At 36.2% G+C, this 27,309-nt stretch overlaps 1 protein-coding gene across 4 annotated transcripts in view; it reads right to left on the reverse strand.

Annotated features, from left to right (window-relative positions):
• Window positions 1-27,309, reverse strand: part of qkia (QKI, KH domain containing, RNA binding a) — a 105,768-nt gene that overhangs the window by 36,921 nt on the left and 41,538 nt on the right. For all 4 annotated transcript variants that reach the window (XM_028437154.1, XM_028437156.1, XM_028437152.1 and 1 more), the window contains exons 3-4: window positions 18,988-19,104; window positions 4,380-4,523 (exon numbers count right to left, since the gene is read on the reverse strand). In XM_028437154.1, coding sequence (XP_028292955.1) covers window positions 4,380-4,523; window positions 18,988-19,104 — 261 coding nt within the window. The remainder of the gene's footprint in view (window positions 1-4,379; window positions 4,524-18,987; window positions 19,105-27,309) is intronic.

A 27,309-nucleotide genomic window follows, 5' to 3' on the forward strand; every position in this document is an offset into this window, starting at 1 on the left:
TAATTAAACAACCTTACATAAAATGCAAAGAAAATGACGTGATAAAATGAAACTTAATTAAATACCTACTCTAACACGAAGGCTTCTACGTGACAAACATTGACTTCCAACTCCTTTCAGATAATCAAGGGACTGTTTTTGTTTGTTCTGCTTTTTAAGCAATAATTAACACATTTCAACCTCCATCCCAGCAGCTAATGCAGCCTTCATCATGTTAGAAGGAAATAAAAAGCATCAGTGATCCGTTTACCCTCCACGTGTAACAAAGGCAATTGAATTTTACGCTAAACAATATGGAGAAAATGTGCATCATTAAAGCAGCGAGTAATCAGCGTAATGCACAGTTTAGATCAGTATGATAATAAAAGATTACTGCTGACCATTCCTATACATGCATGTAAGCTAATGAAATGACATTTTATCACATACATTAAGAGTAGAGCCTCCTTTTTATCCATAGCTGAAGTTTTTGTTTATTTTAAACAGGTAAAAATAAAGCAATGTGTCGTTGTGTTAGGCCCCTAGTGTTAGTTTGATTATCATCTCACTATTTTTGTTATAAAGCATATCTTACAAGCTTTAACAACTGGAATATATAATTTATTCTTTTTTTTTAAAGGAGAGGTAATTAATAGAAGAAAAGAAGCTAACATGTTTAGCAAACACTATTGGTTAGATCATATTTAACCTAAATTAATAAGTGGTTCCCAACCTTTATTGGTTCGTGGCACAATTTCGATATCACTATTTGAACTACATATATATTAGTTAAGATTGTGTTTTAATTTAAAAAGAAATAATTAAATAACGAGAATAATAAAAAAATCAGTAAATTTGTTTTTTTTTTTTTTTTTACCAATTACTAAACATTTAAGGCGACCCCACACGGGGTAATGACCCCAAGGTTGAAAAACTGAGCTAATGGAAGGTTGGTTCTATTATTTTAAAGGAACAAGAGGGATATGTGCTGCATGTTGTGATTAATTAGCGCTATACTGTACGACAGCTACTTAATATAAGAGTACGGTGAATCTTTTGTGTGTAAGATTTGAATGTTACAAAGGAGCTGAAAGCTGGTGAAATAAAAGAGCGTCTCTCTTCAACCCACTCACTGTTGCAGGTACGGATTCACTCGACCATCTTTAATGGACTTGTCAGGTGCAGAAAAATGTACGGAGAGATTTCTCGCAGGAGTGAAGTAGCTATTTTTGTGGCCCTCCATTCAGACGAGCTATCGCTGCTAAGAGCTGTCATTGACATAAAAGAGGCCTCGCTGTGTACGACGTGTGTGCACGCCGACTCATTCTGCGTGATTGTTTAAAACATTGTCACTTCTGGAGATGGCTCCGTTCCTCTGTGCGCACACAGATTCGTGTGTGCGCGTTGTGTGTGTGTATTTGCATGTATTAAGTGTGTCAACATGGTCTTGTGTGTGTTCAGACGACAGACGCGACATCCAAACACTCAGAGGAAATGAGCTCTAACAGAGATGACAGCAGCGTGAATAGAGAACTGCAATCCTAAAACAAAGACCTTCATTTAGAGCACGCGTCAAACTCGAGGCCCGGGGGCCAATTGCGGCCCTTTCGAGCAGAGGTGTCAAACTCATTAAAGTGGGCCACAGATTTTTGGACGTAAAAAAAGAGCAAATCTAACATTAAAGGTATTGAGGAGGATTTAGAAAAGAAACGTCCTCTCCACTTTTTGAAAAAATGCACATGTGCAACACTCTACCTGCTCCCAAGAGGGCACGCCTATTAAACGTGTGTGAGAGAGCGTGCACTAGCAGTGCACGGTGCGTGACTTAGCGCATCGCTAATCATAGCTTACATTAGGCTAAACTTCATTGCTAATAACTACTAGATTGATTATTGTCCAAGCACACACTACAATCCTCTTCAGAGTCCGTTTCCAGTTAGTGATTTGTCTTTTTTTAAACACTTGTAAGTGTGCATGTGCAGCAGGTGAAAACTAGCTAGGGACGAGCACGTACGATGGTCTTACGTCAGAATGACTGACATCCTCCACAATACTGTACCTTTAATATGCCCTGGTTTGCACTTCCACGTATAAATGATCAGATAAAGTATGTGAGAATATCAGTCCCTGCAGGATCTTCACTTAAATCTCCCTGATTTTGGGAATTCGGGGAAATTTTGTGGAATCATTTTAGGAAAATTTGTCAAATATTAGAAAAATGGAGAATTATATCAACTATTTCAGATTAAAGTTGACTGCAGTCATGTAATAAAAGAACTGGAAAACTGAGCCCTGCAAATATTGTGGATTTTAATAGAATTTTTGTATTTGGAGGGGCTGAGAAATCTACAACTAAATTAATTGGTCATTTACTAAATGTTTCCTGGTTTTTCCTATCATTTCACTTTCTTAAGCAGGCCAAATTTGATGCTCTAAAAGGCCGGATTTGGCCCTCGAGCATTGAATCAGCACGCTGGAGACAAAAACAAATCCAGGAATTACTGTGGAAAAGACCAAATAATCCAGTTGTAGCTATTTCAAATTCACCAATCTGATAAACTAAATATTTTGAGGGGCTTGCGCTTTTATTTTAATTATATCAGTGGTTCTCAACCTTTTCATCCCACAAAGTGGCAATAATTGTATAACAAACGCAACATTAGGCGGAAAAGTGGTGGAAAGGGTTTATAAATGCTGAAAATGTCTTTAAAGTGGGAAAAATGTGCAGAAAAGGCATTGAAATTTGAAGAAGAAGTGGCAGAAATGTGGGTAATGTAGCAAAAATGCATTAAAAGGAGCAAAAATATGTCAAGAAAAGGTGATTAAAATAGGTTAAAATATGGCAAGTTTGGTGACGTTGCAGAAAAAATATGCAAACAAGAAAAAGAATCCTGAATTTTTCCACAAATCTTGCAATTTCTTTAAATTACAGAACAACTGGTTACAAACATCAAGAATATTTCAAGCGAAGAACTGGCATAAACTCATCAAAACTATTGCACAACTGAGGTTAAAATGATACTTTATTCCACACCTAAAATCTAACTGCTCTATATTTAGAGTAAGGGTCACACTGGGTCACAGAGTTTACAACCATCAAACTCTGGGGTTTAATCAAACCACAATCTTGTAACTTCTGAGCTTTGAGGCCTTACCACATCACTGCTCCCTCATTGGGGGCCTTTCAAAAATACACACAACTCTAGAGGGTGGCTTATGCAAGGGCTGCTTCTGGTTTTAATAGGTCACAGGTGGGTGTCACTCATGAGATGCAAAATGAAAAGTGTTGGAAAAGGAGGGTAAAGCTAAAAAACCAATCAAATTAAACAGTGCTTGTTCCTTTAGGTGTCTAAAAATGACACAAAATGACTTAAAAAACAGAAAATGAGCGTAAAATGGACAAGACTAACAAAACAAAACACAAAATGAGAGAAAAATAACTCCTAAAACACAAAACTTCCCCCAAAAACCACAAAAGGACCAAAAAAACTTTAAAAAAAAAAAAAAAAAAGAAATACACAAAATGACTTTGAAAACACTTAAAACGACCGTAAAATCCACATGACTAACAAAACAAACACAATGAGTGAAAAATGCTAAATCACTCCTATAACACACAAAACTAACCCAAAAAAACATTAAATTAGTTGTATAAAAAACGACTTGAAAAATACACAGAATGAGCAAAAAAAGCTACAAAAAAATAAATAAAAAATACACAAAATCACTTAAAATGTACACAAACACAAAATAAGAGAAAAATGCTAAATTACTCTAAAAACACACAAAACTAGCCCACATCTAAGGGAATCTTCCAACGCTAAAGGTTTATCTTTAGTTAACATTTTAACGTAATCTTGCTAACAGACGAACAAACACAGGTGAAAATATTAACACAACTCTTTCCTCTTGGTCTCCAAAAAAAACAAAACAATAAATGACAATTAATGAGGTAACCTGGAGTAGAAATAACTGCTAACCTTGAATGCGTGACTTTGGCACCTCTACACACACCCTGTCCGGTGCCACTTGGTGGTAACCCTGAGGTGCCCACCTGCTCACTGTAGGTTTATATAAAAACAGTCACAGGCTGCCAGACATCAGCGGTGGAGCGGCGTAGGAGGAAGCCTGGGCCGAGGGGGAGCGGAGATGACATGTGGCAGTCACAGGAGGAGTGTGCATGTGCAGCTAGCTCTCTGTGCTTCCTCCACTCCACTGAACACACAGCCAACCTGTTCCCATGGTTTATATTTGGGGAGTGAACAGGATGCTAACAGTGGGGTGGAGGTGCTGTGCCATATGGAACCTCGCTTCACCATAAAAAACCAAAGCTCAGACCATTTTCTACGTGTGTAGAAGTGACCACAGGAGTAAAGAGCAGCAGCGCGTGATGTACTCACAGCAGGCACCAGCAGCTTCTTCACCTCCTCCACGGCTCTCCTCATCTTCACCTCCGCTCTGGCCTGTGTGTCCTCCACTGTGATGAGCACGTGGAGGTCTTCGTTTAGATGTTCCCAGTTGGGTTTCCCTCTGTTCTGCTCCTCCTGGGTAAACAGGTTGAAAGTCAGTTATAATTACGTTCTCAATTACAATTAATCACAATTACTAACCCTTTAATAAATAACCCAATAGAACACATCATTGCTCTTGTGTTAGCATCGCTGATGATAATTATAATGTCTTACATCAGCTGAAAAATACATTAAAAAATAAAATTTATCATCTAATTTGTTTCTCATCTCTTGGTTTCCTTGTTAGGATTCATAATCAATGAAAATATTGGTATTAATATTTTAAAATTACAATTACATCTTCAATAATCCATGTTCAATTACAGCTCAATTAAGATTACATTAACAAGCATTTTCTTCCCAAAATTACAATAAAAAAATGAAAATATTATTTTCCCCCTGAAATCAATTACAATTACATTCTCAATTATAATTATTCACAATTACTGAGCCCGAAATAAATAATTCAATAAAACGTAACCATCCTCTTGTGTTAGCTTCCCATTAGCATCTCTAATGATAACGGTTCAGTTTTGACCCATGTCTTAAATCGTTGTTTCTCAAATGGGGGTACGCGATGGCACTACAGGGGGTACTTGAAAGAAATAATAGAAAATTAACAAATTAAAGCATTAAAAATGTGGGGTTTTGCTTATTTTCAGATCAAAATGATTATTATAATAATGATGATGGAAGTGATCTTGATTAGAACATTAACTGAAAATACAGAGGATGTGGCTGGAGATGACCAGAAATGATAAAAACTATAGAAATTATAATTAGTGACGCACCAAAAATTCGGCCAAAAAATGTGTTTGACCAAAAGGTGCAATTTCGGTTTTTATTAATATTTTTTGATGTGGGCGTATACCCCAAAATTTCAATTTTCTTTTTTTAGATGGTACATTGATCCTCAAGAGAAATAACAGGTAAACTTGACTTTACTCGATATGTCTATGTGTAAACCATTGAACTACAACACCGTTCCACAGTTTTGCATTTTATTACATTGTGTTATTTTATATTAAGTCAATTATCTAACCTCAATTAAAATTCAATTACAATTACAACAGCAACACATTTTTAAATGTAATTCATTTCAATTATAACTATACAACACCTGTATTCACAAGGCAAATACGTATTTGGCAATATGAAAAAAAATAGCAACAATGACAACCTGTATCTGGATTTGTTGACAAGTTTGTTTGTTTTTACTAATAAATTGAAAGTAATAATGCAGGAAAAACAGAATACTGACTTTGAGCAAAGGTCAAGGTCACACATTGAAAGGGAAATGTCGTTCAATGGTACCAGTCTGAACACTGGATCTCAATTTGTGACCACGTTATAGTGAAAAAAGTGTGACATTATGAACTTTGACCCCTACCAATTTTTTTTTACTGGTAGGTCGTACAGCTTTGGTGCAATTAAATAAAAATACTCCACTTGAGATGAGCTTTTCACAAATGCCAAACATTGAACTTGTACGATAAATATTAGTATAGATGGAATGTTTCTTGACACTTGATGCGACCTTGACTTTGACATTTTGTCACCAAAAAAGGTCAATGCACATCCTTGACATTGTCCCTATGAGATGACATACGTGTCATTAGTGCTGCAGTTACTAGCCTAGGAGGAGGTCCAGGACAAAGAAGTTGCAGACGAAAAAATAATAATAAGAACTCCTACGATAACCACATATTTAATACAAATACAATTCATCATAATTGTAATGAATTAGCAATGATTGAGCCCAACCCTGACTGAGACTGAGTGTGTTGTAAGGGTAGCGTATCAAAGCAGACGTCCACAGAGGACAGGGTGACAGCAGAGGCCTTTAGTCAGCTATTTAACTGGAACTTGGAAAGGACACTTCTCTAACAGATCCCTCACTTCACACACGGGCGGGGACGACAGCTCGCAGAGCGACAATTAATATCGCTGAAGATGGATGGATGCAGGTTTAGACGGCAGCGGATGGGGACTTTATAACTGGGCCAACTCATCCTGGAGGAATCCGACTACAAGCACGTATACACAGTTCAAAGAACGACATGATTGGGTGTGAAGGGATACCAGGGTGATCGTATGACACGTTCACCAGTGCAGTGAAAGCTGCTTCAATGACTAGAGTTTTTATAATAAACCACAAAGCTCAGTTTGTTTCAGGCTCCTGAACTTCTTTCTAAATAAAACCAATTACCACTGCTTTTGTTTCCATTTGAACACATTTGTACATTAACCAGTGGCTTTACAGTTCTTATGTTGACAGTGTTTTTAATTAAAGATCCTTATTTTATTTTAGCAGTGTTCTGCTCATATGTTGGGTATTTATAAGAGTTTGTGTTCATGTACAGTATATATGGGTAACATTTTCATTAGAGCCTGATATGTAACAATGACCCGAAATGTAACAAGACCTGTATTGTTAAAAAAAAATGCAATTACTGGTCAATAATGTAACAACAGTGCTGATCCCAACATGCAAAGGCAAAACATTTTCCCCCCTAATAGTATAATAACTATATTCAAGCCTTTGGGGAACCTGGACGTTTTGGTAACTTTTTGTTACATATTGAACAGTTATTACATTTTTTTTTAATACTAAATCGGGTCTTTTTACATTTCAAGTCGTAACATAACAAGACGCATTTAGGATGTTAAAAATCATGGAATTCAAAGGTTTGCAGTAAATGTTCATGTTAGCTGTGCTGGATTCTTCCTCATTTTTGTTTAAAATGGGGTTGATTGATGAAGGTCTTTCCACTCCGTTACCTTTTTTTTGTGGAGTGGAAAACATGAAGTTGGTCGCAGCCATAACACACTCATTGGTTCCTGTTTTAATACCTAGGACACCTATAATTTACATGTTAACAAAAAAAACAGACAGAATCATGGAATCAATCCACTGTTTAGTGCGGAATTGAACAATGTGAATGAATGTGGAAATTGGTTGACATTAATGCTGCTCTCGTACATCTTCATATGACATTTTAAACAATAAAAAGACAGTCATCAACATCCCCCACCAGTTTGGTTGTCATTATAACTCACAACCTTTTCCTACATGTCTATACATAAGAAAATATTCATATCAGAATATAAGATTACTGACTATCTTAAATGGTTATTGTAGCTTACACGACATTTTTATTTTTGATATACATTTTTGATTAAATATAGTATTATTGTTTTTGTTTTCTCATGGGAGTTAAAAACTAGTATTTTCCGGAAAAATTGATTAAATATTTATTTAAAAAAAAAAAACAACAGATTTTTTAAAATAACGTATGTGGAAAACAGAGAATTTTGAAAAATAAATAAATAAATGGAATTAAAAAATAAATAAAAAAAAGAATATGGATTAATAGATCCCTAAATACCTAATGTAAAATTTGACATGAAATTACATGAAAAGTAAAAGTGCAGAAAATCATCAATGGAACCTGCGTTACAAAACAAGACAAAAAAAAAAAAAACTAAAAAAAAACGGAAAGCTAGGATTTTTCTGCTTTATTAAGCAATACACACGTGATATTTCAGTGGGGTAACATTTTTTACTGTAAATAATGTTAAAAAGTATCACGCCCTGGCAGATTTTTCCTTAAACGTGCCCCTAACGAAAATTTCACCAATATATCCTGTGAATGTATCAATATATTTATTAAGTATATCGGTCAACAATCAATACATATTGGTGGGGCTCTGGTGTGGATACACAAAGATTACACTTATGTGATGAAAAAGCCTTATCACAGTTCTGGACAAAGCTAGAAAAGCACAAGCCGTCACGCATGGATGAGCCTCACATGTACACACTTATTCTCATCCTCCTTCACGCCGTTTGCCGACCTCGACAGTAAATGCAGCGAGTAGGAGACCATGAGCGAGCCTCTGAAAAGCTTCTGGGTTTGTATCACATGTCAGAATACAACCATGAAAGCCACTGGTTTGAAAGCTGAATACATTCCCCCAGTGAGACGAGTGCGTTCACTTGTAGGTTTGTGTGAAAAAGGCAGTGATGCGCGTGTCGCTGAGGTGAAATAAGTTTATCAAATATTTACAAAAAATGCATCTCATGTGGAAACATTTTAAAAGGAAAAGTATTTAAAAAGAACACTGCTGACCAGCGTTGGGGTCAATTATATTTGTAATTGCGTAATTAATAATTAATTAGAAATATGACGTAATTATTTAAAAAAATATGTTGCGGTCATAATGAAATTGTAATTGAGCTCAGATAACTTGCTTTGTAATTGTAATTGGAATTAAATGTGAGAAAATAAGAACAACAAAAGTACAAAAAACTGTGACAAAAAAAAACTAAAATAAGAAAAATACAACATTGCTTCGAAAAGTTTAAGGAAAAACTATATAAAAAGATATAACGATCAGAAAAATACATAAAATGACTTCTACCAAACTAATTGAATTAGTGAAAGTAATACATAAGGACAACAAAAATACACAAAATGACCAAAAAAAAACTCAAGAGAAAAAAATACAAAATTACAAAGAAATACACAAATGACAACAAAAAACAAATAAATCAGTGAAAAAATACCAAAAAAAAACAAAAAACACATTAAATTAGAGAAAATAATGCTCCGAATTCCAATTGTAATTGACCATAGGGTAATTGATAACTTCATTGTAACTGAAAAAAATGTAATTGAAGAATTAAGCTGAAGAATTGGACAATTGAATGTTGCTGCTGTACTTTTTTGTTTGCTTGTGAAGACTGCCGAAATAAAATGTATATTCAATTCAAATTCCATAATTGACCCAACTCTGCTGCTGGCTTCCCTGAGGCTCTCTAATTACCAACAACGCATTGATTATTGACTTAATTTAATACAGTAAACAAGCAGCAGAGTATGAAAATACACACACACACTCGCGCACAGGAACAATAGACACACACACACACACACACACACACACACACACACACACACACACACAGGAACGTGCACAGGTTCACAAATGCACAAGCATGAGTGCCACCCACCTGCTTTCTACTCCTTAGAGAGATGGTTTGCCATGGCACTGCTCTTTATAACACACACACACACACTATTCCATGTGTATGTGTGTGTGTGTGTGTGTGTGTGTGTGTTGGTGGGAGTTGTTTGAGCAGTGGGGTCATTATTTCACGTTGGCTGTTTGCTTTAGGGGACATGGGGGACTCAGTGGTGACTCAGCATATTTTCATATTCTGGACAGGGTTTGGCTGCAGCCATTGGATGCTGCTGCACAACATGATGATAATAATAATGCATAGTCCAATAGTTCTACAGCAGATATGGGCATCTATATGGTGGCCCAGGGGCCACATGCAGCACTCGGTCTGATTTTGTAAAGCCCGTCCAAAAAGGAGGGAAAATGGCTTGAAAAATACACAAAGGACAGTGAAATACACAAAACGACAACACAAAAAGTGACGCATCTAAACATAAAACAAAATTTAAATAAGGGGGAAAAAATACAAAAGAATACCAAAATAAACATGACACTAAAAACAAATTAAATGAGTAAAATATGTGCAAAGGACAATAAAAATGCACAACATATCTACAACAGAAATTAAATTGAAAAAGAACAGGATTAAAAAAAAACAACTTTAAAGAGTGAAAAAAATACAAAAAGACAACAGATAATACATACAATAACTCCAGAAACAAATTAAACAAGACAAAAAAATACAAAAAAAGGACAACAAAAACACACAAAAGTACACTAAAAATACACAAGTGACTACAAAAATAAATCAAATGTCTGAAAATATTAAAAAAAAATACTCAAAGTGACAAAAAAAAACCTCAATTAAATGAGTGAAAATATTACAAAAAAGACAACAAAAATACACAAAATGACTCCAGAAACTAATTAAATGAGAGAATAATAGAAGAGGAAAATAAAATTACATGAATGAGAAATATAGATATAAAAAAATGAATAAAAAATGAAATGAAAAACCCTTTTTTCTTTTCCTGTATTAATGCTTAGATTGGTCATTATCCTAAATGACATTACTGATCATACGATATCATGTCTATTGATCTGTTGCTGTGTTTTAACAGGTTAAATTCACACTATCCGTTCTCAGAGAAACAGACGCACCTCAGATGACCTCCAGTGACTGAGGTCAGCGTTCAGACAAACTGGAGGAAAGGAAGGGGGGGGGGGAGACGTTATAAATACTGTGAAGGCCTGTGGACACAATGTCCATGTTGGAAAACATTTAGGGAATAACGTTCCAGAATAGAGAGAATAAATAGTGCAGACACTGACACCTGAACCAACATCATAGAGCAGGATCAGAGGAAAGACTGTCAGTTATGTTCCCGACTTCAGCACCTGTTAGTCGCTGGATTTCACACCTTCAGCTTAAGACCAGGAAAATGTAAGGCCTGCGCTCGCTCGCCCTGGCAGGACATGGCAAGGTGAAAGACGAGTGGAAAAAATAGATCTAAAACTTCTGTTGATGGTCGTCTTCTGAAAAGGCTGCACGAATATAAATAGGAAGTGGTTCTTCAATAGAAGAATAAGTACAGGAAATAATCAAGTGATGTCATACTGTGGATACAGGCTCACGTAAAAAAAAAAAAGACAAAAAAATAAATAAAACATTTTTTATAAAAACACCAAAACAATCTTAAAAAGTAAAAAAGTAAAAAGTCAATCCTAAAAAGACTAAAGAAGAATAAAAAAATTAAGAAAAACAAAAAAAATTCAAAAATACAAAAAAGTCACAAAAACCAAAAAATCTTAAGACAAAAACAAACCAAAAGTCACAAAACCAAAAAAAAGTATAAAAATTATTTAAAAAAATAAATAAATAAATTAGCAGAAATCATGAAAAAAAATAAGGTGAAAATTAAAAAAGGTAAAGACAAAAAGACAAAAAAAAATACATAAAAGTAGCAAAAACAAAAAAAATTAAAAACTCGCAAAACTAAAAAGTGTAAAAAACTAAATAAATTATTATAATCTAAAAGACAAAAACACTAATAAAAAAGATTTAAAAAAATACAAAAACTCACAAAGAAACCGAGACAAAAAAGAAAAAAGAATAACTAATACTTTTTAGTTTCTTTTTAAAGCTGATAGAGACTATTTCTCTCAGATTGACAGTGTATGAAATGTGCTATATAAATAAATCTGCCTTGTCGAGTGTAGGTCTCAATGATCAATAACGAAACTGAAATGTATGAACGAACACAGAAGTGTAAGTCTCGTTATTATTCGACCGTGTTCATTTAATTATTATGTGAACATTGTGGCTTTTCTATATTTGATGGGAGGGTAACGGCTAAATTACACTGCATGTAGTACAACTTTAAATTGAATTTAATTTCCAGTGAAGCCGTAACCTTCTCTTATTCAACTGATATTAAATCCTCCACAGGAGTTAAATAATCTACGGTCTGAAAGAGCTGGACCTGATGACTTAAATGTCATCTAAACTGTGTGGAAAGAAATATTTAAAATCACCTTCTGCATTATATCATTGTGCAACCTTTTACACCCTCAAATCTAATTGCAGAAGTAATGTTAAAGGACCAACTTTATAAAAGCAGTTTAATGTTACATTTAGAATTTTAAGCCTTAGTAAAAGACAGGAGAAAGCTTAAAGAGATCCTCCACTGTTTTACAAATGTGGCCTAAACCTTAGACAATGAAGCAGAGAGGAAGAGCTCTCCTAAGGGACCTTTACGCACTCTTCAACAGTGCCCTAAACAGTAGTCCTTTTGGGTGAGAGTCCTTCAACAGTCAGTGATTACTTGCTAACTTTAGCCACCAGCGCATGTCAGCGCACTGTTTTAAGGGAGATTAAAGGGCCATTACGAGGAGCTCTTCTTCTCTGCTTATGGTCTCTACTATGAAACCGCACTCACAACTACTTTCCTGTTTTTTTAGAGCAGTGTTTCTCAAATGAGGGTACATGCTTAAGGGTACGCGATGACACTACATGAGGTCAAATTAACAAACGGGGTTTTATGTAGTTTATTTTTCATTAAAAATCATAATCATAATTATGATGATATTGATTAGAACATGTACTGAAAATACATGGGGAGAACAGGAAAGGAAATGATAAAAACGCTAGGAATAATTGTATTTAGGAGGCACTAAATACTGTTTTATTCCACTTATCGGTTTTTTCCCCCACTGTGTTCTAAGCAACATCTAGTCAGACAAAGGGGTACTGGTGGATTCAGAAATAAGGGGGTACATGAGCCAAAAAGGTTTGAGAACCATTGTTTTAGAGGAACCAAAAGCAGCACAAGCTGTCAATCTGAAAAACACAGGCTGAATGTTTCACTCCAACAGAAAACAATGGGATGTTTACAGGCAGTGACATCATCAATTGATTTCAAGATGGAGGAACACAGGCTTTTTACACTATAAAGTAGTCCCATTTTTAAAAGTAAAAAAAATAAACTGAATATGGCGCATAATAATGCATTTTGCTAGATCTTTTTAAAGATTTTAGGCCAGATTTATAAAAATAGGATCCTTTTAAAAGATGTTGGCATACTGCGCCTCACAAAACTGTACGTAAGCAAAGTATATTATAGAGTGGAGTTATGATTGCGTACGCTGGCTGTCAGAGGTTTCTATACTTCAAACCAACGACCTGCTTCGCCCCCCCTGCCAGTGACTTTGCTGACGCCACACGTTTGGCTATTATACGTTTGGACATTCAGCAAAAAAAGCACATCAACGCAAATTTGCTTGATGAAGAGCGTTTCTCGGAGTGTGAAAGGACATTTAGCAGCAGCTCGACACCAACACAGCTGTCTGTGGCACTGGCCGGATTATCTCGCTGTGCAGAAGCTGCCAAAACTAAATTTGGGGAATTGTTGGAGAAAGATGGAAGCGGTGGTAGATACGACACACGTTGAACCCAATCACATTTATTCCTGCTGTGGTTTTACATGGAGCTAAAAGCAGGACAGAAAGAAAGCAATGGTGGCACATTAGGGAACACATTAACACACTGTGAATACGACGGCTGCAGGAGGAGTGCTTCATTACTGCAGGGATCTATTCTCTCTGAACAAATGTGTGAAAAAGAAAAAGAATCCTTCCCAAGGGAGAGAGAATGAACCTGTAAAACAGAGATGTGGATTGATCTGAACCGACTGCCTGCTCCATTTTTTGAGAATTTATTGACTTAGATTAGCACAAATGCACTGATTTAAAAGAACAAACAACCAAAAAGTAATTATAGTTATATCTAAATTTTGTGGACAAGTAAACTATGTTCATTTCAAACGTTTTGTTAATGAGATAACTATTTTTTTCTAATTTTTTTTAATAATTTCAGTCCATTTTTGCATATTTTTACCCTTTTTCTGCAACTACACCAAACTTGCGACATTTGAATCTATTTTCATCACATTTTCTTGCCATATTTTTGCTCCTTTTAATGCATTTTTGCTACATTAATCCCATTTCTGCCACTTCTGCGTCAAATTTCAATGCATTTTCTGTACAATTTTCAGCACTTATAAAACCTTTCTACCAGTGTACCACCTAATGTCACGTTTGTTGACCGATAATTGTCACTTTTAACCTCTTTTCAACATATTTCATGCTTATTTTTGCTTATTTAAGCACATTTACAATTTGCCATGCCCATTTTTGCCAGTTTAAACTAATTGTTCCTATTTTACCACTCTAAAACCAATATTGACACTTTGACCTCTTTTTTCCCCCAATTTTTCACCATTTTTTGGTCACCTTTAACCCATTTTATATGGCTATATATTACGGCTCACACAATAAACTTCCTAGATAACGGTGGATATTATTCAGATCATTAAATACATTTGGGGTCGTCAGACATTGGGAGGGGGTTGCCAGATGCCTTCAAAAATCAAAGAATTAATTTCAGGCAATTTTTACTTTTTATACTCTTTCTGCAACTAAACCAAACTTGCCATATTTTAACCTATTTTCACCACTTTTTCTTGCCATATTTTTGCGACATTACTCCAATTTCGACCACTTCCTGTGCCTTTTCTGCACCCTTTCCACCACTTGTTGACACGTTATTGTCACTTTTAACCTCTTTTTATCCTATTTCATGCTCATTTTTGCCAATTTATCCACATTCATAATTTGTCTTGCCCATTATTTGCAGTTTAAACTAATTGTTTCTACTTTTTAACTTACATTACCCCAATCCCCCACCCCTACTACTTTTTAGCCAATATTGACACTTTGAACCCTTTTTTTTTTACCACTTTTTCTGTCTCTAATTTGCAGCTTTTCACCAATTTCTGTTATTTATAAAATCCCATTTCACCACCTTTTCCACCATTTTGGTCACTTTTAACCCACATTATTTCTGATTAAAACAAAGATTTACATATTTAAGATGACTATATACAATGGTGAAAACAATGAACTTCCTGGATAACAGTGGATATTATTCAGATGAATAAATAAATGTGGTTATCACAGATTTATAGAACAATGAATCATTTTGCTGACTTTACGGATGGACCCCAAAAATCTCTCCCCTTTATTCTCCCTTTTAGACATGACTGTCCTTCAATGTTCCATTATTTTGAGGGAGAACCACTGCTTTACATGAGCTTCAGTTTTCTACGCTCTCTCTCCTCTTCCTATTCTTCTCCTCCTCTTCCTCTCCTGTGACCCTCAGTCTCCCAGTGTGTAGCTCCACTGAGCCGTCTCCCCGTCAGGCAATGCGGCCCAAGAGGGAGTAACCAGCTGAATTATTGAGAGCATAAAATGCTGGCGCTAATGGATCCTGAATAAACACAGCGAGCTAAGCTGCTGCCATAGGGCACGAAGCTGAAAATACTAAAGGTAGTGACTGGAGGCTGCGACACACTCGGCCCATAACGTCACATTTAGGCTGGAGAAAGAAAAATATTCAGGTCCGTCAGGTAGAAACACCAACAACATTTGGCTTTAAAGGAAATGAAGTCCATCAATTATTGGTATGAAAAACATTGATACCAACCGTACTGATCTACCATGAAATGAGCAACAAATACGGATGCAGTTTATGCCAAACCTATACAATAAAATACCTGGGCATGTGTACTTGTCGATCTCAGATACCGATAATTGGAAAACAGATTTTACTTTCTTCTCTGCTTGTTACATCAAATCTTTATTTATTAAGATAAAAAGTAAATTTACAAGTGACTTTAAAACTGAATATTTCAAAACATTTTTGTAAAAATAGCTCCCCCTGGGGGCCAACACCCGAAAATTGCAACAGAAATGACAGGCCACGAGAATATTGGTGCAGTATCGATACCCAATATCAGTATCGGTGCATCCCTAAGGGACGGAATTGTATTATTGTATAAAAAAAAAAATAACTTTTTATGAGAATTTTTTAACGGAATACCTTGGAATTTCAAATAACTAGTGCCAATATTTTAGATGGCACCAAAAATATTTATCAAACTATATTTAACATCCCTGTTGAGAGCCAACATTCAATTTGGTAAATTGCAAATATTTTTTCCATTAATTCCTATGGAAAGTTTCCAACTTTGAAAATTCCAGGAATTTTGCAACTCTAGTTGAAATATTTTGTATTTTGTAATATTCAGAATTTCCAGTTAATTCCAATAAATAATTCCATTAAATTCACACACAAGCTTACAGGTTGGGACAAGTTGGAAAATGGAGATAGTGTCCACATTCCAGAATGAAGAAGTAATTCAACACATTTGGAGTAAAAGTAACAAAAACTGTCTTTTATATTACAGTGAGATTTTCCAACGAAAATCTATTTTATAAAAGTGAAAATTCAGCTGCTTCTGCGTGAGTATTGGTTCATTTTTCAGTTTTAGTTATTAAATGTTGGTTATTAATTGAAGATTCTTTGGTGGATGATGTCACAGAACAGGCAGGAAGACGGGCGGCCTGCGTCATTAACTTTTCAGACAGCGTGAGATCATGGAGGTGATCATACAGTACATTCATGTAATGAGCTGGAACAAACCTCTGAAGCACGTGCACAAGCACGTTTAAGCTACTTCTGGATCTAATTTCAGAGAAAGAGCCCTAGCAGAGCGTCTTCATCTCGTTCCTCGGTAATGACCGTACTCCAAGGGAAATAAGAAGATGAGATGGAAATTAAATTACGTGTAGAGGGAACCATAAAAGAAAGAAAGGAACTAAAAAAGATCACGACTGGGTTTGGTAAGAGTCTTTTTAAACCGGCGCACACGATGTAGAAATGTTCCGTTGCCGATGGGAAAAGCACACAGCGATGCTCAAAACACCACAATTTTTCAAATCTGCCATTTCGTCCTCATGGTAACTTCAAAGTCGACCAATAAAACCTGATCAGACACACTCCAACAGCCCGTGGGATGCACCCAACATGTTGATGCTTCAGCATTCAATCAGCTAGCATACAATGGTAAATTCTCTGCTAAATGGCCTCCAGAAAACAAAAAAAAAAAGTTCAGATATGGAGTTAAACTTAAAGTTTGGGGATTGGGTAGAATTTAAGAGTGCACAGATAACGTATAAAGCAAAAAAAAAAAACTGCTATCTGTTAAGGCTGAACGATTCATTGCGTTTGCGATATTATCGTGATGTCAAAAAATGCGATTTTCCAATGACAAAGAGCAATTTTTTATTTATATTTTCTTCTCCTGTCTTGTTAAGTTCAGTGTGTTTAAGAAGTGTAGTCCACATGTTTCATGAAACATGAAGTTAGTCAGATAAAAGTACAGATTTGTTCGCTTTATTGTTGTAATATGTGCTTTAAAAAGTATATTTGATATTTATTTAGTATAAATAAATCTGAAACAGATTGATTTATTGCTTGTGTTAATTGAATAATACATGACAAGAGGCCCTTGAAAAAATAATTGCATATTAAATCGCAATCGTAATATTGAAGGGGGGGGGGAAATCGCAATTCGATTACTTTCCAGAATCGTTCAGCCCTACTATCTGTAAACGCAGAAAATAGGTTCAAAGACAGACATTGAGGTTATAACTTAAGATAGAAACTGAACTTGAATCAGTATTATGCTCAGACCAATTTAAAAACATGGCTCTCACCAGTGAGCAAGCGCCACAAGCGTTTAAGGAGGGTCCAGGCACATCAACCCCCCCCCCCCCAAATTTTTTAAAAATTTATAACCATCTGATGCCCAAATTTTGTGAAGTAGAGCTAAAGTTTTATGTTTTGCCTTATTTTAAAGCCAAAAGTTATTTGTTGAATTGGTGAAGAGTCGTGATTAATGTAATTATAGAGTTAGTCATGCTTGGTATAGATCCTCCACTAATAAAAACTCACACACACACTGTAGAGATATGAAATAACATTTTATTCAAAAGACTGATTAAAAGACACCTTTTTCAAATTTAAATAAAGTTATGTGGGACCCGCAGTGATATTAGAACTGTTATCAACACGTCCCGTGTGTGTTTCTCAGTTATTCAGATTAAAAAAAGTTTATTTTTTTTTTTTTTTTTAATTTTTTTTTTTTTTTAAAACAACATGGGCACGCCTTTGTTCCAAGTGTGCAACAATATACGACGGTACTGATTGAAAAATGAAAAAACAACTGAAGAGCCCCCTACGTTGAAATCCACCGTAGGGGCCCCTAAGCTCAACAGTGCTGGCGAGAACCTGAAAAGTATGTGCATTTTCATTTTAGAGTTGGTTTTATGGAAAGATCTCGATGAAACGACGTATGGATATTGAATGATGCAGTTTAATGAAAATGAACAAAAATCTATGAAAAGTAGGAAAATGAGGAAAGAGAAGGTAAATATCACCGTTGTTTGGTTCTGTTTTTCTTAATAGCTCGATTGGAGTATTTATTTTGTTGTCCATTTAGTTTAGTTATTGGATTTTGTATTGTTAATGGTGAAAAAGGGGGTAGGACTTGTCAAATGAGTCAAATGTGTATTACATTGAAATTGGCTTTTTATTTTAAGATTTCAGTTATTTTTCCCATTTGTTTATTCATTTGTATCTATTTTAATCAAGTGTGTGAAAGCGTCTAAACTACTGCCTGATCGTAATCCTTCTTTGTGCCATGTTGAACTAATACACAAAATCACATGAGTTGAAGGGGTTTTTTGTACAACTTTCTTTTCATGATGTACATCATTAGCTTTTTTAGTGTGTGTAGCTTCAGTGGGTCCAGAAATAGCAGCTGCCCTTGGCCTGGACCACCTCCTGTCTACTAGCCTCTGTACTTTCCACTGCACAGCTATTTGCCACCAACGTGATCAGATGTCAGAGAGCAGCCAACAGGTGTGTGTGTGTGTGTGCGCGTTTGTTTCAACCTTGTGGTTCTACGGTGATGGCATGACAAGCACCTGACAACTACGGGGACGTAAGAACGTTTCAGGGCAGATTGGGGGAACTACTCTGCACCGTTTATGGGAATCATTGCTTATTGGACTGGAATTCACATCCATTCATTCATGTATTCATTCATGTCAGCAGGTTTCTTACCTTCTTTCTATCTCTCATGGAGCTCTTGCCTCGCACCATGATTTTGCATCCCGTCTCTGCTTCCAGCTGTTTGGCTGTTAAACCCCGAGGGCCAAGGATTCTCCCCACAAAGTTGTACTGGAAAGGTGAAAAGAAGAGACATTCATGACTGTTTTTGGCTCAAGAACACAATCGATGAGTCTCTTTTAAACCAGAGGTTCTCAACCTTTTCAGCCTTCGACCCCCCCAAAATAAGATGTCATCTATAAGGGGGAATAAAGAGGAGAGCTTTTTTGGGTCCATTCATAAAGTCAGCAAAATGATGGTCCATTGTTCTATGAATCTGTGATAACGACATTTATTTATTCATCTCAATAATAGCCACTGTTATCCAAGACGTTTATTATTATTATTATTATAGTGACACCATAGTATATAGTCATCTTAAAGATGTAAATCCTTGTTTTAATAAGAAATAAAATGGGTTAAAAGTGACCAAAATGGTGGAAAAGATGATGAAATGAGATTATAAAAAAAAAAAGAGAGAGAGAGAGAAATTGGTTAAAAGTTGCAAATAGACAGAAACAAACAGAAAAAGTGGCCAAAAAAAGGGTTTTCAAAGTGACAATATTGGAACGACTTAGCTCTATACTGGCAATAATGGGCATGACATATGGAATTGTGGTTAAATTGGCAAAACTAAACATGAAATATGGTGAAAAGAGGTGTAAAACTGACCAATAATGGGTCATCATGTGCAACATTAGGTGGAAAGTGTTTATAAGTGCTCAAGTAATGTAGTAAAAATGCTAGGATGTAATGATTCACTCAACTCCCGATACGATTCTCTCACGATTTTTTCATTACAACAATAGGACTGCAGACAAAAATACTGTATTATTTCCTTTTATTTTTCATGGTCAAAAGAAATTCCTGATAAACTATTCAAAACAATGCAATATAAACTAAAAATAAATCTTGAATAAATAAATAAGGAATAATACAAATGAAATGAAGCCTATTAATTTAAATTCTTGGTTCTATAATAAACAATGCAAAACTGCATAATAGTTCTTTTTCTTTTTAAAAGTGCAACTGAAATGTTTTTTTGTGCCTTAACAATTGGACTTTAAAAAAAAAAAAAAAAATGCTCATTGCACTGATTTACATCATATTTGTTTGGACCAGCAGAGGGCGCTTGGTAACACAGTGGTCGGTGGCATGCAGATATCTTGCAGTGAAGAAGAGATGCTATCCGCTAGCAGACAGAGCTAATAGAAAAACGTGACTTTTCTTTACAGATATTCAAGTAATATTACAGATATTCTTTCGGTTGGCTAAAGGGGGGTAATGAATCATTTATTAAATATTTAAGAGTAGAAGGCAGCTAGAAAGAAGTATTAGCAGGCTCCGCCGCCGCAACCACTTCCGGATGAGCGCCCTCTGCTGGGTTAAAAAAAAGTACTGCGGATTCAATTATCATTAAATCGATATCAACGTGATACCTATGAATCGATTTTAACTGCCTTACGATTAATCGTCTACATCCCCTAAAAAATGCATTAAAAAACAAAAATATGCCAAGAAAAAGCTTGAATAAATACGTTTAAAATATGGCAAGTTTGGTGTAGTAAACAATAAAAACAAGCAAAAATAGGCACAAATTGTTAAAAAAAATATTATTAGTTAGTTGAAGGCATCTGGCGACCACCTCCCAGTGTATCATGACCCCCAAATTGGGTGTGCTGACCCAAAGGTTGAGAACCACCATTTTAATACCATCAGTACACTTTAGTGTTCATTCCTGTTGCTCACGTACACCATTTAAAATATAAACATGACTCAACTGTACGGGAAAATAAAGAAAGAATGTGAACTCTGTGGTGAGATAATGTGGAAATATTAGGACTTGTGTTGCAATTTAAAGATTCTGCTTTAAATAAAAAAAGGCAAGTGTCAACATTACACCACACACTCTGAAACAGTTTTACAGTGGAACTTTAAAAATCTGCCACAATTTGCAGGCAAAACGCTAACAGAAGGAAAGGAGAACAGTGATGTGAAAGGAGGTAAACAAAACCACCCGTGGTTCAACAGTGCGTGCAGCAGCTGCTAGACAGAACAGAATGATGGGGAAGACGTCTCCCGACACCATTAAAGTCAGTTCTTCATACTGGAGCAAAAAATCCCAAACCTGAAATATTCAGACACTCTGTGGAAAAGCAGAAAGCTTTCCTTGACAATCACGGGCACAACTATCCGTCTCCTGGGTCGTTGCAACGAGCCCAGACGCTGCTGCATTAAATTCTTAAACGCAGTCACATCTGCTCATGCACTCCACTGCACCGCCTGCCTAAAGGCCAAACAGAACAGTCACAACTACATTAACTCATTCAATGCATGCTGACGTATTTCCTCTAAACAACTTTAACAAACATCAGTGAGCATGATCAGAAACTACTGACTATTGTTTGTTTTGTCCCCGTCCGAGGGCCAGACGACATCTGCTGACACGTCCAACAGGAGGGACACGCCCCGTGGTTGCAGAGACACTGTAACACTGACGGTAGCTAACGGAGACATGACGCCACACACTGTCGGTTTGGTTTACGAGAATCAAAGAAACTGGTGTGTGTGTGTGTGTGTGTGTGTGTGTGTGTGTGTGTGTGTGTGTCAAACTGAGGAATGCAAGGACACCTGAACTCCGACAGCACTGAAACACACACACTGTACGTAGCCTAAAGCACACATGAATAACTGTCAGTCAGACAGCAAAGACGCTGATAAACGTGTGATGCTGCAGCTTGCATTAGTGTCAAAATTAAACAGTGATTATTAAGGGTGTAAAAAAATTAATTCTGCAATATTTCACAGAGCGATTATCGTTATCAATCCAAAAAAAATATCAAAATCAATTTTTTTTAAACATGTTTTTTTTAGAAAAAAAAAAAAACATTTAATTGCACTTTATTTTCATAAAACATACTGGGCACTTTTATAAATGTATGCAGTTTAAAATAATAATAATAATTTAAGATCTTAACTTGTTTGAAAAATGTAATTTAACAGTTTGATAAACACACCACTTGTTTTTTGATATTTTACAGTTACCGGTAGTTACTATTTACTTGTTGTTGCAAGTTTGAAAAAAATTAATTAATTGTATTTCATATCGTTTTTGTACTTGTAGAGGTGAAATTTGTAATTATTGACATTGATAATGTGATGTATATCATATTGTTTAGTATCGGGACGGATCGTATCGTGACATTCATGGCAATGCACACCCCAGGGTAACTAAAGCCTAAAACCACTTTTAACTATTGAAAACAAATGCATTTTGGCATGAAGTCACATTGTGCATCTATTGTGGTCAAACTTTGACATTTTATGGTGGTCAAATTATTAAAATTAGAGTATTTTGGTGTAAAAATGTAAGAATGACTGCCCTCTACTAGTTGAAACTCATTTATTACAATCAAACGTTGCTAAGAATGGAGGTTTGTAACATTTTTGTGGATTCTAACATCTGCTCCGCCCCTTCTATAAAAATCATCACCAGTGGGCTCTACAATCTGTGGCGAGTAGGTTGGACTGACAGAATAGTGAATAGAGAGGTATATTGAGTATTGAGTAGCTAGTTAGCATTGCATAGATTGTTCTTTGGAGATTTTATAATATAAACTGGGCGTGTCTTAACTGCTCCAGGAGCCCCGCCCATAATCAAGGCATTTTTTTTTTTTAATTTCCAGCCAAAAGCTCAGATTCTTTGTGTGGTTCTTTTGAGCTCATTCCAGCAGCATTTACAGAACCAGCTTTCATGGAAAGAACTGGCAGTGTAACAAAGATAATATTCATACAATCAATATTTATGAAAAGAACGACTCATTTAAATTTTCTTTTATTACAAAAAGCTCCCAATGAAACAGGCTTCAAATCCTTCCATCAGTCTAAATCCCCTCAGACTTGCACATTGTGAATATATTAAAACACACACAGCAGAGAAAGAATTACAAACCCAGCTTTGACTACAACAAACCAAAGAGAGAAAAGCATCTACGTGTTAGAAAGAAGGGCTTTTTGCTCTCTTTCACTCCTTGTTCTTCTAACAATGTGACCTGTGAAGCGAAACAGGTTGAGAAAGGCGGGCGAGGAAAAGGCCAAACGTGATGGGCATCTTGTGTTTTCAGCAGCTAAAGAGAACCATTATAAAAAGATTTACATGATTTTACTCTTAGAGTCAAACTGTTCCGTCTAAGAGTGGAAACACACGAAAAACGGGCTGGTGTGAGGCACTCACAGGCATGTGTACACACTCAAGCACTCAGTATACTAGGGTTGTAACGATTCACTCAACTCTCGATACGATTCGATTCACGATTTATTTTACAAAATGGGACTGTAGACAAATGATGACTGAAAAATATTCCTTTTTTTGGGGGGGGGGGGAACTAGAAAATACTGTATTATTTTCCTTTTATATTTCATTGTCAAAAGAATCCTATGATAAACTATTCAAAACAATGCAATTTAACTAAAAATAAATCTTGAATGAAATAAATAAAGGAATAATACAAATTAAGAAGCCTATTAATTTAAATTCTGGATCTATAGTAAACAATGCAAAACTGCATAATAGTTATTTTTCTTCTTAAAGTGCAACTAAAAAAATTTTTGTGCCTTAACAATTGGAATTTAAAAGAAAAAAAACAGTCACTGCACTGTATTTATGTCAGATATTTGTTTGGACTAGCAGAGGGCGCTGGTAACCCAGTGGTCGGTTGGCATGCACATATTCTTGCAGTGAAGAAGAGATGCTATGCGCTAGCAGACAGAGCTAATAAAAATCATGACTTTTACAGATATTAACGTAATATTAAAGATATTCTTTCGGTGCTAAAGGGGTAAGGAATCATTTATGAACATGTTTAAGAGTAGAAGGCAGCCAGAAAGAAAGTAGTAGTGGATTCCGCCCGCAGCCTACACTTCTGGACAAGAGAAGGGATAAATATATAGCGCCCTCTGCTGTTTAAAAAATATACTGCGATTCAATTTTCAGAGCATCGATGTGAACCGTGATACCTATGAACCGATATTTAACTGCCTTACGATTAATCGTTACATCTGTAGTGCATACTGTACCATATTTCATATTTAATTTCACTCACTGAATGTTATACAAAATGCCTCAAAATGTAAGAAAAACACTGAGCTCTATAGACGAATTTGCACTTATTGCTTCAATTTTCAGGATATTTAACCAAAAACCTACTTCGTTATTCTATAGTATAAAGGCATTGGTAAAATACCATCTGTGGTAACCATCCAACATGGATAAAACATTTTTTTGTGCAAGCTTAAAGACGCTGTACAGTAAATTGATCATAAATGTATTTCCTTAAAACTTGTAAAAAGCCATTCAACCATTTAGAATGTAATTTTGGAAGTAGGCTTCAAAATCTGTTTCAAGTTTGTGTTCAGGATTTAATGGGCGGGACAGAAATCATAGCCGCGTTACGTAACACAGCCATCATTAGCACAACAAACTTCCGCAGCCTCCAGCAATTTTGTTTTTTTTTTTTGCCTCTAGCGGGCGCAGTCCTGACTCTGCTCCTCGACTCGGGCAGAGCAGACGTTTCTGCTGATACCTTATTTGGCCCAATTCAAGCATTTTTGGAAGCACCATCGACGCGAGAGTGGCTTTCCCATTAAGTTATTAGATGTAGGCGATGCCCTTTCCTCGCGTGGGCGTTGTTCCAGCACCTTTAACTGACACGCCCCCAGCATCTCAAAGCAGAGAGAAGTGCTTGTTTTTGAGACCTAATTTTACATACTTAACATTGTTTTCATCTTTCAAATTTGGCTCAGTGGTCAATGACACATTTCTGTAGTGTGACAAACTCATAACACACATTTATTTTTGCTTTACAGGGACTTTAAGAGTCTTAGCCAAGAAAAATGGACATTATACTTTGTCTGGAAACATCGGGGCAGCATGAAATCTGACACACAGAGAGAGAACTTTAAAATGTCAATAATGGGACTAGGTTTAAGCTTCTATTGCTCGTTTGTTGCTTTACTTAAAGCTGTTATCTGGAGTTTCTGAGAAACGTCTCGATTGTCCCGCCCTAAACAGCTCCACTTCCTCCCACTGCCTCTCCCAATCTACCAGAAGCCACACCTCTACTTTTCTGCATGCGTATCATCCATTCTTTTTACAGTCTATGGTTCTGATCCCAAGGTTGAAAAACACTGATTTAGTGACTCCTGAATAGACTTCTATAGTTTTTAGCATTTCCAGTCATATCACGTCTAAAGTGGGACCAAGACTGACAATTTATTTGTTGATTTTCTACTCTCTCTCTCTTTTTCAAGTACTCCCTGTAGTGCTATCGCGTACCTCTCGGAGTACACGTACCCCCATTTGAGAAACACTTTGTTTAGCCACAGCTATCATAAGTCCACAGGCAAGTTCTGCTGCAAGTCTGCACCAGGGTGTGTTTGAGTATAGTAGAAACTCTCATGGACTGGTGTGTGTGGACTGACAAACAACAGTTGCTGTGACGATGCTCACAGACGGAGAACAATTGTACGTTTTGATGTTGTTGGTTTTTGTGGTGTTGGGCCGACAGGAAATGAGTTCATGCTGAGAGTTGTGCCTGCGAGTGCAGGAGGCTTATCAAAAAGCTGGGACCAGGTTGGGAGGAGAATACCAATGTCTTATTAGTCAGTCTAGCTGGGTTGATATAAGGGAGAGTTCATCCAGTGCAACGTAGGGAAAAGCAGAGAGGAATGTAGTTTCATCAAACCACCAGATACTAACGTCTTATCTTTGCATAAACATAACTTCAACCTTTATCTACAAAATAAATACCGACCGTTTCTCCTTTCTGTGGGTGGATAATGTACAAAAAACTCCACCAAGAAACTTACTCGGTCTGTCTGTAATCAGAACCTTCGTACTAGATGAAGATGAAAAACACAAAGCACGTGTTTTTCTGTCTTCCTGCTTTTGTCGGCTAGGGCTGGACGATATGAACCAAAACTCATATCTAGATATTTTTACTCAAAATGGGGTTATACAACATAAATCTTGATATTTTTAACTTTAAGTCTTACCAGAATCCTGGGTTAAATACGCTGATACAAAATGCCACACAGGCACATTTTGGCTTTTTCTCCTCTAAGGGACAGCACGTGTGAGTGACTGTTTTAAATGTTTTTCTGAGAAGCAACAAAAGCAGCGACTCCTAAAACAAGTATTTTAATACAAAAGATATTGGGACTCAATTAAAAAAATTCTAATTAATTAGAGACTTTATAATTAATCTTGATTCATCTAAATTAATCACATAATATTTGACATGCGAAGCAACATTTTTCCAATTTAAATGGATTTTGGTATATGACTGAATCACTTAAAACAATAAATAACCTTAAACAACAAAATTATGTTAATTATTTCCATCACTAACAATGTGATGTCTGATATAAGAAAGGTTCCACGCTGTTTGTTTGCAAAAAAAAATCTGTTAACTACATTTTTTAAGTGTATTTTTCTGTAATTAATTAATTGCAATTGATGCATTAAAGGTGCAGTCCGCAACTCTCAGATCCCTCTCTCCCCGCTGCCCTCTTGCCCTGCTTTCAAACTTTCCAAAGTCCCTCCCTCAGAGGAGCTAACAAGCGAACGTTAGTCCGACAGCAACATCACAGTAATATAACATGCTTTGTTCAAAGCATATTACTGCAGCACTTCTCTCTTTCTCAATGTTCACACATCTCAGCAGCAGCAGCAACAACTCAGTGTCACTTACAGCAGCCCACACGGAGGCTGCTGCACGCACACAAACAACACATGCACCACAGAGTTCTAGTGAAACAATTACAAATCAAACATAATTAAATCAAGCAGCAGTAATTATCTTTCAAGCTGAAAAGTCACTAATTCCATCTTCTACTCCTCCAGACCATACACTGTAAAAAGATGGCGCTCCGCTCTAGCACTGTGAAAGGGGCGGGGCCTGTGTGCAACAGCTGTCAGACAGTCCATCAAACACAATCCTGGCTCTGATTGGTTCTTTTGCGCGGCCGCGGTGCATTCTGGCAATCTGCCAAAGGCTGCAGGAGCAGCAGGGGGCGGGGCTCAATGAGTCTGTTTTTTTTTTCCACACAAACTACTAGTTTCATGTAAATCTGTCCTTACATAGTGACAGGTTTAGCTAATATGACAAAAAGTTACTTTTATAAGAGTTGCAGACTGCACCTTTAAACTCCCTGCCCTACTATAAAATAAAATATATCGTTACAGGCTAAATTGTAACTTCTCGATATATTACTTAA

Source organism: Gouania willdenowi, chromosome 22, assembly GCF_900634775.1.
Source record: "Gouania willdenowi chromosome 22, fGouWil2.1, whole genome shotgun sequence".
NCBI lineage: Eukaryota > Metazoa > Chordata > Actinopteri > Blenniiformes > Gobiesocidae > Gouania > Gouania willdenowi.